Consider the following 17,956-nt stretch of genomic DNA (forward strand, 5'->3'; position numbering starts at 1 on the left):
ACGACATCGTCTCCTAGCACCAACAACGGGAACAATCAGAAGGGTGATTTGCTAAAATTCGCATGTACAAATATTAGAGAGCTTCATAGACTGGCAATTATGTTATCAATGTCAGTTTTCCTTCTTCAGTCATAAGCAACATGCATCATTAAGCAGTGTCATACATATAAATGTCATTATGATACATATTCATGATTAGACAACTAATGCAATGAGAGCTGTATGTTTGAAAGCATCATGTACTAACCTTGATCATTCGGTTGATCGGCAGGGTAACCATGATTTCCAGTTGAATATTGGATAGTTGGTCTCTCTGCCGTATCACCTGGGAGGTTTGGGTTTGGCCCTGTTACAGCATAGCCACCCTGTAATTTATGAGGCTGGTCTCTGTCTGATGAAACAGCGTGGTGGGGTCCTCTGTGAGGCATGTACTCAAGACTCACGGAACACTGTTCAAACATCTCTGTGTTGGTTTGCAGATGACGTGCTGAAGGGTCACGTTGCCCGCTTCCTGTTGGTGTTGGTAGGAATGGACCGACGTTTCTTTGTAGATTTGTTTGTTGATGTGGCTGATGCTGGTGATAGTTTGGATATATGCTTGGACCCGGATCATGGGTTTGATCAGTTTGGGCCTGGAACTGACGTTGCTGGTCGTTGGGATATGGTCTTAAACCCGGACTATGGGCTTGATCAGTTTGGGCCGGGAACTGACGCTGCTGGTCGTTGGGATATGGTCTTGGAACCGGACCATGGGTTTGATCAGCTTGGACCTGGAACTGACGCTGTTGGTCGTTGGCATATGGTCTTAGAACCGGACCATGGGTTTGATCAGCTTGGGTCTGAAAGTGGCGCTGCTGGTCGTTGGGATATGATCTTGGAACTGGACCATAGGTTAGATCAGCTTGGGCCTGGAACTGATGTTGCTGGTCGTTGGTATATGGTCTTGGACCAGGACCATGAGTTTGATCAGTTTCGGCCTGGAACTGACGCTGCTGGTCGTTGGGATATGATCTTGGATCCAGACCATGGGTTTGATCAGTTTGGGCCTGGAACTGACGCTGCTGGTCGTTGGGATATGATCTTGGATCCGGACCATGGGTTTGATCAGTTTGGGCCTGGAACTGACGCTGCTGGTCGTTGGGATATGATCTTGGTCCCGGACCATGGGTTTGATCAGATTGGGCCTGGAACTGACGCTGCTGGTCGTTGGGATATGATCTTGGACCCGGACCATGGGTTTGATCAGATTGGGCCTGGAACTGACGCTGCTGGTCATTGGGATATGATCTTGGACCCGGACCATGGGTTTGATCAGATTGGACCTGGAACTGACGCTGCTGGTCGTTGGGATATGATCTTGGACCCGGACCATGGGTTTGATCAGTTTGGGCCTGGAACTGACGCTGCTGGTCGTTGGGATATGATCTTGGATCCGGACCATGGGTTTGATTAGCTTGGGTCTGAAAGTGGCGCTGCTGGTCGTTGGGATATGGTCTTGGATCCGGACCATGGGTTTGATCAGTTTGGGTCTGGAAGTGGTGCTGGTGGTCGTTGGGATATGGTCTTGGTCCCGGACCATGGGTTTGATCAGATTGGACCTGGAACTGATGCTGCTGGTCGTTGGGATATGATCTTGGACCCGGACCATGGGTTTGATTAGCTTGGGTCTGAAAGTGGCGCTGCTGGTCGTTGGGATATGGTCTTGGATCCGGACCATGGGTTTGATCAGTTTGGGTCTGGAAGTGGTGCTGGTGGTCGTTGGGATATGGTCTTGGACCCGGACCATGGGTTCGGTCAGCTTGGGCCGGGAACTGATGCTGCTGGTCGTTGGGATATGGTCTTGGTCCCGGACCATGGGTTTTATTAGCTTGGGTCTGAAAGTGGCACTGCTGGTCGTTGGGATATGGTCTTGGACCCGGACCATGGGTTTGATCAGATTGGGCCTGGAACTGATGCTGCTGATCGTTAGTATATGGTCTTGGACCTGGACCATGAGTTTGATCAGCTTGGGCCTGGAAGTGGCCTGCGGAGTATGCTGAAGAGGAGTTACTGGTCTGTTTGGAAGGATGAAAATCAGAATGCTTGTTGTCAGGTGGGAGGCTTTGATGCATACGGGATGTGTTGAACCTCTCGCCTTGGTGGGGTTGATGCTGACTGCAGTCATGAGATGGGTCACCCTCTTGCGGTATTCCCAGCCTTGTCAGTATGTGTTGATCTTCTTTATCTCCCTTCATTGAGTAACATTTCTGCCAAAGATCGTGGCTCTCCTTTCTCATCATTGACTGCGGATCTCCGTATGCATGACTAGGTCCTGTTACAGGCTTGCTTGCCTGTGGGGTGCCTTGGTGCTGATATTGATGTGTTGCCATTGTAGAATGTAAATCCCCTTGTGCTTCTAGAGTTGACTGTGGCACCTCAGGTTGTTGTTGCGCCACAGACTGTGGGTCGCCATATTCTGTGCTAGGCATTTGTACAGGATGGCTACCCCGGTGGATGCCTTGGTGTTGATAGTATTGCTGTGAACGTCCTTGACTGGCCTCCCCAGGTGACTGATACTCCTGTGATATTTGATGCTGCATCACAGACTGGGGACCACTTAGCCCTAGACTGGGCCCCATGAGAGACTGAAACTCCACTTGATCCTGCTGGGGGCCATAGTGACCAAAACCTTCCGATTTCACGGCAAACTGACCATCTTGTCCTAGCGACTGGGCGTATTGCGTGTTTTGCATCTGCTGTTGTAAAGGAGGGCATGGTTGTTGTTGTTGTTGTTGTTGTTGTTGTTGCTGGTTAAAGTGACCTTGTTCTCTCTGTTGCAGAGGAAAATTGCCACGAGGAAGCTGACCTTGAGGATTACTCATTTTTCTGCACCTGGAGGCTGTTGCTTCTCGCCATGAAGATAGCCTTACCTACAACCAAAGGTCATTTCTTCATTATTGTTTGTATGTAAAACAGATTAGCCAAGCACACTGCCGATCAGTATGCTATCATTTTACCACAAAGAGAATCTTCACCTAGAACTTAAAGTTACTGTTTATTTACACGGAAGAGTATATAGATTTGTCGAAAGATTATATCAGTATATGATAACAATGCTGCTATGCAGTGGATTCTTCGTGGGTTCAACTGGGCTGCCTGAGTCTAGGTTACATTCCCGTCTGGGCTGATGATAATTTTTAATAAGCCCAATCAGGCGGACTGTGCCAGGATCACCTGAACCTTCTTTGCTGCGTTAATATGTTTTAATCTGTATAATGATTATATATCATTATCAGCCCCGAGGTGTTATATAAGGTGTCGAGAAAGAAGTTGAAACAAGCATTGTCACTAAGGTGACATAATCCCCGCCGCAAATTATCAAATCAAACTTATAAAGTAATGAAAGTTTAAGATGAAGTTAAATGTCAATAAAAACATTATCTTGCTCTTTGTTGTTCAAACACACACATATTTTCAAGACTGACTTTGACCTTGACATGAATGTCATAGTGTATGAAAAATGCAAAACTAGTACTAAAGACATGGCTTATTGAAAAACATTCAAGGGAGGTCTTGAAAGTCTATGAAGAAAATCCAGTGAACTGTTCTTAAAATATCTTGCTGAACATTCTGAAATCTTCATAGTGTCGTCGTGACCCTAAAACTTACGTGAAGGTCACCAAACTTGACTGGGCCCTGGGCCTTCCCTAGATGAAGCTTGGTGTCAAATATGAAGAAAATCCACTGAATATTTTTGGGATATCTTGCTGACTATCTTAATAAGCAATTTAACATGCTGAAATCTTCAAAGTGTCTGTGGCCTTGAAATTTAAGTGAAGGTCACCAAAATCGACTGGGCCCTGCGCCTTCCCTGGATAAAGCTTGGTGTTAAATATGAAGGAAATCCAGTGAACGGTTATTGAGATAGCTTAACATGCAGGTAAAACGTGAAAGTCCCCTTGTGACCTTGAAATGAAGGTCAAGGTCACCAAACCTGACTTGGCCCTTTCTTATAGTGTGATGAACCTAGGTACCAAATATGAAAAGAATCTAGGGAACAGTTCTTAAGATATTCCAATTCGTACGTACGTACATACGGACGGACGGAGCCTAATACTATATCCCCCACTTCGCGCTAAACGCGCGGCGGGGGATAATAACTAATGTATTGGGTGACATGGAGGCTATTGTTCGTTGTTCGGTCACAATCAAAATGCGCAAAAACACAGCATTAAATATCCTGTTTTTCATGATGCAGCTCTAAAGTTCAGCAGTCCTGAAAAACGGGGTCGAAGTAGCAGCTGTGTCAACTGAATTGTAGCGGGCATAGATTTAGATTTACACCATGACTTTCACGTTTCATCAGTTTCATATGCATTGTGACAGGAAATGTAACCACCTCAAATAGTGAGGTCAATTGTTTCCCTTTTCAAAGGGGAAAATTCCTAGTTTCGTTTTAAAACAATCCTTTGAAATTATATTCCATGTCAAAATCATTACTTAATTATTGACGACGTACGGTATTGGGTATACAATTAAAATATAGGCAGAGAAATAGATTTCCATCCATACCTATCCATCAACCCTTCCATGTATTTGTACAAGATAATGATTGATAATGGTGATGACTACAAAGAGATAGCACTCACGTCAGGATGAGCACGTCCATCAGTAGCATCCAGTTGCGTCACACGTAGATCTTCTCACCTGTAATATCGCAAGTTGTTGCTTATTGTTTTCGTATATAATGATTACAAATCTGGTCTCGGTCGGAGGACGATGCATATACGTGTGTGAATCTGGCTTACATAGGGTAACTGCTCCCACTGACAAATGATACGTTCCTATTTTCGCTTTCGTTTTTACTTGTCTGATAACGCATATGTAGATGACTGCGTCATTCAGTGGCGCGTGGTGTAGTGTGTGACTGTATGCGGACTACTCCATATGCAGGGATGTGAATTGATAGACATATACCGTACATCTCCTTCCAAGTTTTGTGCGCGTGTATATGTGTACAGTATAATCTTTACAGTAAACACTGTTAATTTTAGTATTTTCATTATTCTAAAATTGGCTAATTTCAAAATATATTTGCCAAATGCTAATAATTTTGACAGGTATCTACGTCTTTGAAAATGCCGAATTTTCTTTCTATTTCTGGCCCCACAGCTCGACATGCTGGCAAATGAGATGAATACTTTATAGCGGTCGCCCTCTATGCAACACTTAGAGTTGTGTCCCTTGTATTTACGGAAATGTGTTTGGTGGATTAATTGACAAGCTATGTAGAACAAGTAGTGTGGTCACAACATGGAGCGGCCGGTAATTTCCTACCTGCAGAAATTAGTGCTATACGAAACCAAGGCTGTAAGTATTTATCTACAATAGTGTTTTTCATCATGTCATCTCAGATATTTAACCCGTGACACAGACACCCTGACGACAGCTTACAAGTACATAACCTACCCTCACCAAATCCTGCCTTTGGGGAGGCCTAAAATAAGCGTGTTCACTGTTTCACTATCCTGCCGAAATGACACAGTAATGACAACAGTACAGTTTAACCACTGACACCACTGACACTATCTTCACTGATTGGTCACCTCACCTGTCTCTAATGCTGAAGCCTTCATCAGAGTCCTTAGCATTTTGACTCTCAAATCTTTTCCCATTGATGGTTAGTGATTGCAGCAATGTAGCAGCACAGCTTATGGCGCTAACTGACCGAGGCTTCTTGCGCTTCTTCTATTCAGAGGACCACAATGTAGCAGCACAGCTTATGGCGCTAACTGACCGAGGCTTCTTGCGCTTCTTCTATTCTGAGGGACCACAATGTAGCAATGTAGCAGCACAGCTTATGGCTAACTGACCGGAGGCTTCTTGCACTTCTTCTATTCTGAGGGACCACAATGTAGCAGCACAGCTTATGGCTAACTGACCGAGGCTTCTTGCGCTTCTTCTATTCTGAGGACCACAATGTAGCAGCACAGCTTATGGCGCTAACTGACCGAGGCTTCTGCGGCTTCTTCTATTCTGAGGGACCACAATGTAGCAGCACAGCTTATGAAGCTAACTGACCGAGGCTTCTTGCGCTTCTTCTATTCTGAGGACCACAATGTAGCAGCACAGCTTATGGCGCTAACTGACCGAGGCTTCTTGCGCTTCTTCTATTCTGAGGACCACAATGTAGCTGCGTTAATGTTGGAGTGCTCCTCTCTATCTCAGTGTTGAAATCATTAGCAGGTGTTTTAAATCTGAACAATCTGATTTCAGCGTTTCTACATTGTTGGCTCCAACAAGACAGAGACCAAGTTCCGTGTGCTGAAGATAGACCGGACAGAGCCAAGAGAGCTAGTTGTTAATGATGATAAGGTACGTAGAGAGGCGAAGTACAGTTTCAACAAACTAATTACAAGCTATATAGTACAGAAATAACAGTTCTCATTGAAATATTTGTTACATACTTCTATTTGTACAGATCCTAGTACTTTTGGGGTTGGACAATCCACCACATCGGTTTTTGACAGCACTAAAACTTTTTTTAAAAACTTTTAAAATACTATTTTTTAATGTAGAGGTTAGTTATGTCTTTGTTATCTCTGTTTCAAACTAATATTTTTCTCCAATTTGATCAAACACAGATGTTTATTAGATGATTCTGAGTATTTTGTTACTGGAGCAATAGCTGGAAAGTGCTTGTTGACAAACAAGCTGCTGGTGAAGTCAGAAAAACAGCAATTTAAAATGGCCAAGTAGATAGCTAATGAAAACATCTGACAGTAAAATGTATTTGAAAACATAACCAGGTACTAGAGCATATGTCCATGTCAATATATATGGATTTTATCTACTCAATCATGGTGTCCAGGTTGAGTACAGTAAGACAGAGATTCGGAATATCCTGACGATGATCAACGTTGGGAACCAAACCCCCATGGCCAGACGAGGAGGGGTGGGACTCACCAAGACAGTCTCTGCGTTCGGTATTGTCGGTGAGTGAGCTTTAATACAAAAACGACCGGAGTCAAAATGATGTAATATCTACAATGAAACAAATTCTTTATGGTTGTGAAACAACTTACAACATGATATGTAAACATACAACACTTCTCATGTTGAAAGTTGTGGTCAGTAACTGGTGTAGCCATTGTGATGTATCACATGTCGTACAAAGTTTCTAAATATTTAGAGGATCCAGATATGAAATACACAATGCCATTTTAGAAAGTGGTCAAATGTAACATATGTTATATTTGAGATTACACTTTCTTAGTAAAGTACAGATTCTTACTTTTTGGGTTTGAGTCCCATCCGGCACCTAATCGCAAGCACACTAAGTCAGACGCCTAGACCGCTCAGCCACTGCGACTTCCACAGTGCACTGAGTTATTCCTTGGTATTTATTCAGAATATATTTGAATATCATTGCTGACAGCTACTTCCATCAAGTGTCCATTTTGACCTGTTGACTATCTATCCAGGTGAGCTAGTTGCTGCTGCACTATAACTCACTGATCTACCACACTGCAGCACTATAACTCACTGATCTACCACACTGCGGCACTATAACTCACTGATCTTCTACCACACTGTGGCACTATAACTCACTCATCTTCTACCACACTGCGGCACTATAACTCACTGATCTTCTACCACACTGTGGCACTATAACTCACTGATCTACCACACTGCGGCACTATAACTCACTGATCTCTACCACACTGCGGCACTATAACTCACTGATCTTCTACCACACTGCGGCACTATAACTCACTGATCTTCTACCACACTGCAGCACTATAACTCACTGATCTTCTACCACACTGCAGCACTATAACTCACTGATCTTCTACCACACTGCGGCACTATAACTCACTGATCTTCTACCACACTGCGGCACTATAACTCACTGATCTTTTACCACACTGCGGCACTATAACTCACTGATCTTCTACCACACTGCGGCACTATAACTCATTGATCTTCTACCACACTGCGGCACTATAACTCATTGATCTTCTACCACACTGTGGCACTATAACCCACTGATCTTCTACCACACTGCGGCACTATAACTCATTGATCTTCTACCACACTGTGGCACTACAACTCACTGATCTTCTACCACACTGCGGCACTATAACTCACTGATCTTCTACCACACTGCAGCACTATAACTCACTGATCTTCTACCGCACTGTGACATAGCAGAACTTCTCATCAGAGCCTGCAAACCCAACTCTTGTTGCATCACAGTGTATAGATAAACACCTCCCAACCATACAGATACTAAGTATATGAAATGTTACTGCATTATGCCATGGCTCAGGGTTCATCCGCTTCCTGGAAGGCTACTATGTGATTCTGGTCACCAAGCGCCGCAAGGTGGCGCTGATTGGTCCTCACACTATCTACAAGATCGAGGACACATCGATGCTGTACATCCCCAACGATACAGTCAGGTTCTTCCACCCGGAGGAGAGCAGGTGAGGGATGGTTGGGTACAGCAGACCCTCACTACCCATGCTTGTCATGCTGACTCAGCGGATGCTTTGATACTGGACTGACAAGGGGACTTGACTGATTGGGTGGACAGGCTCCGTGTCTTCACTGATTGGGTGGACAGACTCCGTGTCTTAACTGATTGGGTGGACAGGCTCCATGTCTTGACTGATTGGGTGGACAGACTCCATAACTTGACTGATTGCATGGACAGTCTCCGTATCTTGACTGACTGGATGAACAGACTCTGTATCTTTACTGATTGGGTGGACAGACTCCATGACTTGACTGATTGGGTGGACAGACTCCATGACTTGACTGATTGGGTGGACAGACTCCATGACTTGACTGATCCGGTGGACAGACTCCATGACTTGACTGATTGGGTGGACAGACTCCATGACTTGACTGATTGGGTGGACAGCCTCCGTGACTTGACTGATTGGGTGCACAAACTCCATGACTTGACTGATTGGGTGGACAGACTCCATGACTTGACTGATTGGGTGGACAGCCTCCGTGACCTGACTGATTGGGTGGACAGCCTCCGTGACTTGACTGATTGGGTGGACAGATGCGTGACTTGACTGATTGGGTGGACAGATGCCGTGACTTGACTGATTGGGTGGACAGACTCCATGACTTGACTGATTGGGTGGACAGTCTCCATATCTTGTCTCATTGGGTGGACAGCCTCCGTGACTTGACTGATTGGGTGGACAGGCTCCGTATCTTGACTGACTGGGTGGACAGATGCCGTGACTTGACTGATCCGGTGGACAGACTCCATGACTTGACTGATTGGGTGGACAGACTCCATGACTTGTCTGATTGGGTGGACAGACTCCATGACTTGACTGATTGGGTGGACAGGCTCCATTATCTTGACTGACTGGGTGGACAGATGCATTGACTTGTCTGATTGGGTGGATAGACTCCGTGACTTGACTGATTGGGTGGACAGACTCCATGACTTGACTGATTGGGTGGACAGACTCCATGACTTGACTGATTGGGTGGACAGACTCCATGACTTGACTGATTGGGTGGACAGACTCCATGACTTGACTGATTGGGTGGACAGTCTCCATATCTTGTCTCATTGGGTGGACAGCCTCCGTGACCTGACTGATTGGGTGGACAGATGCCGTGACTTTACTGATTGGGTGGACAGACTCCATGACTTGACTGATTGGGTGGACAGACTCCATGACTTGACTGATTGGGTGGACAGACTCCATGACTTGACTGATTGGGTGGACAGTCTCCATATCTTGTCTCATTGGGTGGACAGCCTCCGTGACCTGACTGATTGGGTGGACAGATGCCGTGACTTTACTGATTGGGTGGACAGACTCCATGACTTGACTGATTGGGTGGACAGACTCCATGACTTGACTGATTGGGTGGACAGTCTCCATATCTTGTCTCATTGGGTGGACAGCCTCCGTGACTTGACTGATTGGGTGGACAGGCTCCGTATCTTGACTGACTGGGTGGACAGATGCCGTGACTTGACTGATCCGGTGGACAGACTCCATGACTTGACTGATTGGGTGGACAGACTCCATGACTTGTCTGATTGGGTGGACAGCCTCCATGACTTGACTGATTGGGTGGACAGGCTCCGTATCTTGACTGACTGGGTGGACAGATGCCGTGACTTGACTGATTGGGTGGACAGACTCCATGACTTGACTGATTGGGTGGACAGACTCCATGACTTGACTGATTGGGTGGACAGACTCCATGACTTGACTGATTGGGTGGACGGACTCCATGACTTGACAAAATGAGTGGGATTTTGCGTGGAGCAATTATTCCTTTAATGGTGGATAACTGTCAGTTTTGTGTAGATATAGCAACCAAAAATGTTTTTCAAATGTTGGCCTATGTTTATGGTTAAGCCAAATAGCAACCTTGTTTTTTTATATTTATATTGCTATATTTTGCTTCGTTTGTCATTTCAGATATGTGCGGATGTTTCAGAATGTTGACTTGTCAAGTAACTTCTACTTCAGGTTTGTCACATACAAGAATGTAACTGATGTTCTCGGGGGAAATCACAGCACTAACTTAAGTAGTGTAACTGATTTACTCTGGGGAAATCAAGGCACTTACTTAAGTAGTGTAACTGATGTACTCAAGGGAAATCACAGCACTTACTTAAGTAGTGTAACTGATTTACTCGGGGGAAATCAAGGCACTTACTTAAGTAGTGTAACTGATGTCTCGGGGGAAATCAAGGCACTTACTTAAGTAGTGTAACTGATGTACTTGGGGGAAATCAAGGCACTTACTTAAGTAGTGTAACTGATGTACTCAAGGGAAATCACAGCACTTACTTAAGTAGTGTAACTGATTATTTACTCGGGGGAAATCAAGGCACTTACTTAAGTAGTGTAACTGATGTACTTTCGAGGAAATCAAGGCACTTACTTAAGTAGTGTAACTGATGTACTCGGGGGAAATCAAGGCACTTACTTAAGTAGTGTAACTGATGTACTCAAGGGAAATCACAGCACTTACTTAAGTAGTGTAACTGATTTACTCAGGGGAAATCAAGGCACTTACTTAAGTAGTGTAACTGATGTACTCGGGGGAAATCAAGGCACTTACTTAAGTAGTGTAACTGATGTACTCGGGGGAAATCAAGGCACTTACTTAAGTAGTGTAACTGATGTACTCAAGGGAAATCACAGCACTTACTTAAGTAGTGTAACTGATTTACTACTTAAGGGGAAATCAAGGCACTTACTTAAAGGGCAAGTGTACACGAAAATTAACCTTTTTGTCTTGCACTTTTCATCATAAAAGTGTTTATCAAGTAGTTTTATATCCAAACACGTACATATATCAGAAGTAACTAATTTATTTTTTGCGTTATATCAATTCATATTTTCAACATTTACCAAGAGTTCTATGTCCACAATAAACACACCATGGCTGATGTCCCTTGGAAATGACGTCATTGGTTGCCAATCTGATAAACTAATGGCGTCGTTAGACCTTATTAGACCCATTTCGTGAGGTGCAGGTATAGGTGTGGTTCTTGTGTCTCGATGCGCAGGCTACTGTTTTAATCCAACTGTTGCCTAGCCTTCAGCTGGCTATGTGGTCAGTTCTACACTGTAATGACGTTGCTGTTTTGAAAAAAGTATACATTGTACTAAACGTGTTACCACGTAACCAAATTGTATAACATTCAACCTGAGTCGGTCGCCTTTTCAACAGTATCATTTTTCACAAAAATTAAAGCGTGCACTACATCTAGCTTGCCATCTGTGAATGTGCCGGCCTTCTACGTTTGTTACTAAAATTCCTACTTAAATCGCATTTAATATGTCCCTTTTCTTCCACCTTCACTTTGATATCGATACCATATCCAAATACATCACGAAGATAAATGCAATTTGCAGTTTTGAACTCTGTTTGAATTCGTTTTTCTATGATAGATGTATCATCCGGCTCATTATCCAAATATACTGAAAATTACATGCATCGTAAATCTTGCCAGTTTTGACACACTACTAAATCACCATTTACTGCGTTTTGCGTAATTTATAGTATGTCTTAATTCAAATGTCAAACTTTACTGGGAGAACTCAATTTAAAAAGAAAAGACGTATCATTGTGATCAGCGGTAGTTTTGTTGTTGTATGATCAAATCACCAATGCTCGCTCTGAAGCATTGTCGATGAACCGAGAATCGCTGAGAATGTTAAGGGAAATCACATAAAACACCAAAGCCATATGACAGAGTGTTTATAAAATCACGCCGCATGTATGTTGGTTATGTTTCGCCCATAAAATCAATAAAATTGTATAGTTCAACACCATCTTCCTGACAGGAATCCTGAATTCCACATACAGTTCAAAATAAACTGGTAAGTGGACTTTATCACCAATTCGAAGTGTTTCAGTGAAATCGAAGGCGAAATATATCAGATGCAGCACTGGGAAAGGACCACATGTTTGAAATGTAAACAAAGCCAATCTCGGATTTTACACTGTGTATCCGTTCAGCCTACTTGTTGCCTGGTCATTAGATTTAGAACATGCATGGGAAAGGTATAAGTAGCAAGCGATAGTTAAATAAAATAGGTGTATTGTTGTGATTTTCTAGATTCATCACAACATATATTACAGTTTCTGAAAGCTGTGGCGCCATGACTGACACCAACTCACGCATAACGATGGCGGTACCTCTCTTAATTTCAGACTATTTCCCTTGGTCACAATGAAAACAAAAGAAAATAACAACCAGCAGACTGACATAATTTTCGGACTACTTACATGTCACATTTATGCATATACGTTTAGTTTGAAACAACGAAAATGTCTTGAAAACTTCGCACTTTCGTGTCAGTGAACACGCCATTTTGAAAAAGTAAGCTTGTAGTGATGTCATCATGGACGCCAACATTGTTATACACATTTGGTATTTTCACTGAGGTGAGGTTATGAATGAAAATACACACGATCAAACTGTCCTGCTGCTTACATTGTCTGATCTTATGCTTCTTTCGAATTTTCACAAACTTTTTCACGTGATTAATTTCAGTATAATTTATCTTAGGACTAGACAGGAGACCAGTTTAAAATCAAGTGGCACCAACCACGCCATAATCAAGGGCAGTAACTCTGGCCTGTTTTAGCTCTGCAAACAAAGGCCTCATATTGGCGTTAACATAGCAGCACTTATTTTGTGGGTTATACTTACACTGTAAGAAAAATAAGTGTATATTTTCAAACATTGGTATTAACTAATTAAAACAGTTCACTTTGATTCACATAAGAATAAATGTGATTTATTCGCGGTACAGTTCCCCTTAAGTAGTGTAACTGATGTACTCTGGGAAATCAAGGCACTTACTTAAGTAGTGTAACTGATGTACTCGGGGGAAATCAAGGCACTTACTTAAGTAGTGTAACTGATGTACTCGGGGGAAATCAAGGCACTTACTTAAGTAGTGTAACTGATGTACTCGGGGAAATCACAGCACTTACTTAAGTAGAGTAACTGATTTACTCGGGGGAAATCAAGGCACTTACTTAAGTAGTGTAACTGATTTACTCAGGGGAAATCAAGGCACTTACTTAAGTAGAGTAACTGATATACTCAGGGGAAATCAAGGCACTTACTTAAGTAGTGTAACTGATGTACTCGGGGGAAATCAAGGCACTTACTTAAGTAGTGTAACTGATTATACTCAGGGAAATCAAGGAAATCAACTTACTTAAGTAGTGTAACTGATGTACTCAAGGGAAATCACAGCACTTACTTAAGTAGTGTAACTGATTTACTCAGGGAAATCAAGGCACTTACTTAAGTAGTGTAACTGATGTACTCAGGGAAATCAAGGCACTTACTTAAGTAGTGTAACTGATGTACTCAAGGGAAATCACAGCACTTACTTAAGTAGTGTAACTGATTTACTCGGGGGAAATCAAGGCACTTACTTAAGTAGTGTAACTGATGTACTCAGGGGAAATCAAGGCACTTACTTAAGTAGTGTAACTGATGTACTCTTCAGGGGAAATCATAGCACTTACTTAAGTAGTGTAACTGATGTACTCGGGGAAATCAAGGCACTTACTTAAGTAGTGTAACTGATTTACTCAGGGGAAATCAAGGCACTTACTTAAGTAGAGTAACTGATATACTCAGGGGAAATCAAGGCACTTACTTAAGTAGTGTAACTGATGTACTCGGGGGAAATCAAGGCACTTACTTAAGTAGTGTAACTGATGTACTCGGGGGAAATCAAGGCACTTACTTAAGTAGTGTAACTGATGTACTCAAGGGAAATCACAGCACTTACTTAAGTAGTGTAACTGATGTACTCGGGGGAAATCAAGGCACTTACTTAAGTAGTGTAACTGATGTACTCAGGGGAAATCAAGGCACTTACTTAAGTAGTGTAACTGATGCACTCAGGGAAAATTAAAGCAGTATCCCGGCTGCTTCGTTTCTTGGGAAGTAAACCCAAGTACAAAATATTGCACTTTTGATTTGCGATTGTACGCTTATAATTTTGTTTATATGTTTTTTCATAATCAGCAATGTATATTATATGTCATGAATAAGTGATAATTGTGTTTTAATTATGTTTGATGTTGCATGTGACCTGTAAGTAGTGTAACTGATGTACTCAGGGGAAATCAAGACTCTCACTTAATTATCCCCCGCAGCGCGTTTTGCAGGGGTATTAAAATGGACTCCATGCGTGCGTCCGTGCACATTAGTCTTTTCCGGAGCAGAACTCTAAAACCGTTTAATGTTTCTTCACCAAACTTGGCACATAGATAGATCTGGTGGTGAACTGGTGCCTTTTGGTAGTTTTGGATTTCTGAATAAAATATTTTTGGCATTTCCATGGCAACAAGTTTCACTTTGACTGAAATTGGTGGTAGTGCTCTTTTCCAGAGCAGAACTTAAAAACTGTTCACTGTTTCATCACCAAATTTCATACATAGGTAGGTCTGGTGGTGAACTGGTGCCTTTTGGTAGTTTTGGATTTCTGAATAAAATGGGGTTTTTTTTGCATTTCCACGGCAACAATTTGGCTTCAACTGAATTTGGTGGTAGTGCTCCTTTCTGGAGCAGAACTTTGAAGCCTTCAGTACTCTCCTTCCACTTATCTATATACACGCCAAAACATTTGACATAATCATAATTTGTAGACATATTCATGAAGAGTATTTTGCCATTGCAGGGGATATTGATGACTTTGCCTTCTTGTTAGTCATGTTTGGTGGATTTACTGTTTTACTGGAATCATGGGGTGTCAACGGTGGACTCAAAGTATTTCCTTATATATCGATCCTGATCCCGGACTCATCTCTGAGTCTCATGTTCAAGCATGTAATGTTGTACTGCACATGTTTAATGTCTTTGGCAACCGTGTTGGTGGCACCATGTCTTCATGTCTCCACAGCGTGGAACACTGATCACAAGGTTGGTCCACACAGGTTCATTGAATAAATATCTCAAATAGTAGTTGGTGCAGCAATAAACAACATACAAGCAAACTTTAGTTTCATAATCCAAGATTGTATAAAATGTTGTGCAAAGTTGTGTCAGTGTATGAAGCGGCAATGTCGGGCCCAGGTCACAACTCAGTTAGCAACTTTTGGCACGAAGAGTCCTGGAATGGGTGACTGTGTCTGGCAGCTGGACTCATGAGAGATTCTAGGACACAGTCCTGCCCCACAATGAAGCACATGTGATACATCTGGTTTCACCTTAGGGAAGTGAGTTTGTTCAAGAATTGCCTCTGTTCACCCAGCAGTGAATGGGTACCCGGTGGGATAAGTCATATAACCTTCTAGTGCTGCAGCTTGGGTTATCCGGGGTAATAATGTGTCAGCACTTTGAGCATGCACAAGTACGTGGAAACAGTTGCTGTATAAATAGCCCTTGTTATAAGTGCGTTCTCTTCTCCAGCTACAGCTATGACTTGACCCACACCCTGCAGTACAACATGACCCCGAGCCTTGACCCAGGTCACCAGCCTCCCTTTGAATCCATGCCGTCTCCAGCAGCCAGCAATCAGGAGTTTCTAGAAGACATAGTGGCACGGGTGCGCTCCCCCCGCCCCCCGGGAATGTCCACCCCTACTGAGGATGGGGCAGCACTTCGGGACATGAACTACATTCCAAGGAGCAATCACATGGATCAGTCCATAGAGAGCAGCCCCAAACCTGGAGGTAGGTGGTGCTTGGCGTGTATTTTCTTGTCTTGGGCTTTTTGTAGTCAAGTGACATGTTTAAACCAGTAATGTTAGGTAGGCTTTAAAAAGCATGTGTGCAGTTACTTCCTGATATTGATAACATATTTTCTTCTGTTTGCTGATGATTTAAAACATTATGGTGATGTGGTGTTTAGGCTTCGTAAGATGCTCTCTATACAACAAAATTACTGAAATACCTCAAAAAGGTAAACAATTTATCAGTACACCTGCGTTTGTATGTTTCCATATGTACCTGTGAGCTACACACGTTGATAACAATATTAACAGTATTCCACATTCAACCTGTTGATGATGTGATGGACAACTGATTGTTCTTCTGTAGATGAGACAGTGTATGGAGTTCGCAACAAGCCATGTGAGAAGTTTGTATGGAACAGGCACCTGCTAACTGGGGTGATGGAGGTAGTTCACCCTGACTGGATCATCTACTTCACCAATGGGTTTGTGGGGCAGTCCAGTATCCTTGTACTTTCACACTTGTGGTTCTTGAGCTGCTTTCAACATTTAATCTAATAGGATCACATGAGATTTAGATGATGTAAAAGTAGATTCCACTGTCAGATGTTAGAGCCCACAGGCAGAAAGTAGAGTCCAATGGCTGATGTTTGATCCTGCAGGCAGAAAGTAGAGTCCACTGGGTGATGTTAGATCCTGCAGGCAGAACATAGAGTCCACTGGGTGATGTTAGAGCCAGCAGGCAGAAAGTAGAGTCCACTGGGTGATGTTAGAGCCTGCAGGCAGAAAGTAGAGTCCACTGGGTGATGTTAGATCCTGCAGGCAGAAAGTAGAGTCCACTGGGTGATGTTAGATCCTGCAGGCAGAAAGTAGAGTCCACTGGGTGATGTTAGATCCTGCAGGCAGAAAGTAGGAGTCCACCTGCAGGCTGCAGGCAAAGTAGAGTCCACTGGGTGATGTTAGATCCTGCAGGCAGAAAGTAGAGTCCACTGGGTGATGTTAGATCCCTGCAGGCAGGCAGAAAGTAGAGTCCACTGGGTGATGTTAGATCCTGCAGGCAGAAAGATCCTAGAGTCCACTGGGTGATGTTAGATCCTGCAGGCAGAAAGTAGAGTCCACTGGGTGATGTTAGATCCCTGCAGGCAGAAAGTAGAGTCCACTGGGTGATGTTAGAGTCCACTGGGTGATGTTAGATCCTGCAGGCAGAGAGTCCACTGGGTGATGTTAGTAGAGTCCACTGGGTGATGTTAGATCCTGCAGGCAGAAATGATCCTGCAGGCAGAAAGTAGAGTCCACTGGGTGATGTTAGATCCTGCAGGCAGAAAGTAGAGTCCACTGGGTGATGTTAGATCCTGCAGGCAGAAAGTAGAGTCCACTGGGTGATGTTAGATCCTGCAGGCAGAAAGTAGAGTCCACTGGGTGATGTTAGATCCTGCAGGCAGAAAGTAGAGTCCACTGGGTGATGTTAGTAGATCCTGCAGGCAGAAAGTAGAGTCACTGGGTGATGTTAGATCCTGCAGGCAGAAAGTGGGTGGAGTCCACTGGGTGATGTTATAGCCTGCAGGCAGAAAGTAGGAGTCCACTGGGTGATGTTAGATCCTGCAGGCAGAAAGTCCACTGGGTGAAAGTAGAGTCCACTGGGTGGTGATCCTGTGGGTGATGTTAGATCCTGCAGGCAGAAAGTAGAGTCCACTGGGTGATGTTAGATCCTGCAGGCAGAAAGTAGAGTCCACTGGGTGATGTTAGATCCTGCAGGCAGA

The 17,956-nt window shown here is 43.5% G+C and overlaps 2 protein-coding genes across 2 annotated transcripts in view; one reads left to right on the plus strand and one right to left on the minus strand.

The window, feature by feature from the left end:
* The window catches only part of LOC124279154 (protein mono-ADP-ribosyltransferase PARP14-like), a 28,391-nt gene extending 23,593 nt beyond the window's left edge, over positions 1-4,798 (minus strand). The window contains exons 1-2 of the mRNA XM_046714954.1: positions 4,629-4,798; positions 248-2,909 (exon numbers count right to left, since the gene is read on the minus strand). Of these exons, the coding sequence (XP_046570910.1) occupies positions 248-2,861 (2,614 nt within the window). The 5' untranslated portion in view covers positions 2,862-2,909; positions 4,629-4,798. The remainder of the gene's footprint in view (positions 1-247; positions 2,910-4,628) is intronic.
* Positions 4,799-5,145: 347 nt separating this feature from the next.
* The window catches only part of LOC124279155 (polyphosphoinositide phosphatase-like), a 51,600-nt gene continuing 38,789 nt past the window's right edge, over positions 5,146-17,956 (plus strand). The window contains exons 1-7 of the mRNA XM_046714955.1: positions 5,146-5,349; positions 6,256-6,354; positions 6,851-6,974; positions 8,312-8,468; positions 10,455-10,505; positions 15,935-16,197; positions 16,564-16,698. Of these exons, the coding sequence (XP_046570911.1) occupies positions 5,293-5,349; positions 6,256-6,354; positions 6,851-6,974; positions 8,312-8,468; positions 10,455-10,505; positions 15,935-16,197; positions 16,564-16,698 (886 nt within the window). The 5' untranslated portion in view covers positions 5,146-5,292. The remainder of the gene's footprint in view (positions 5,350-6,255; positions 6,355-6,850; positions 6,975-8,311; positions 8,469-10,454; positions 10,506-15,934; positions 16,198-16,563; positions 16,699-17,956) is intronic.

This window comes from Haliotis rubra, unplaced genomic scaffold (assembly GCF_003918875.1).
Source record: "Haliotis rubra isolate DU_JTF1 unplaced genomic scaffold, ASM391887v1 Scf247, whole genome shotgun sequence".
NCBI lineage: Eukaryota > Metazoa > Mollusca > Gastropoda > Lepetellida > Haliotidae > Haliotis > Haliotis rubra.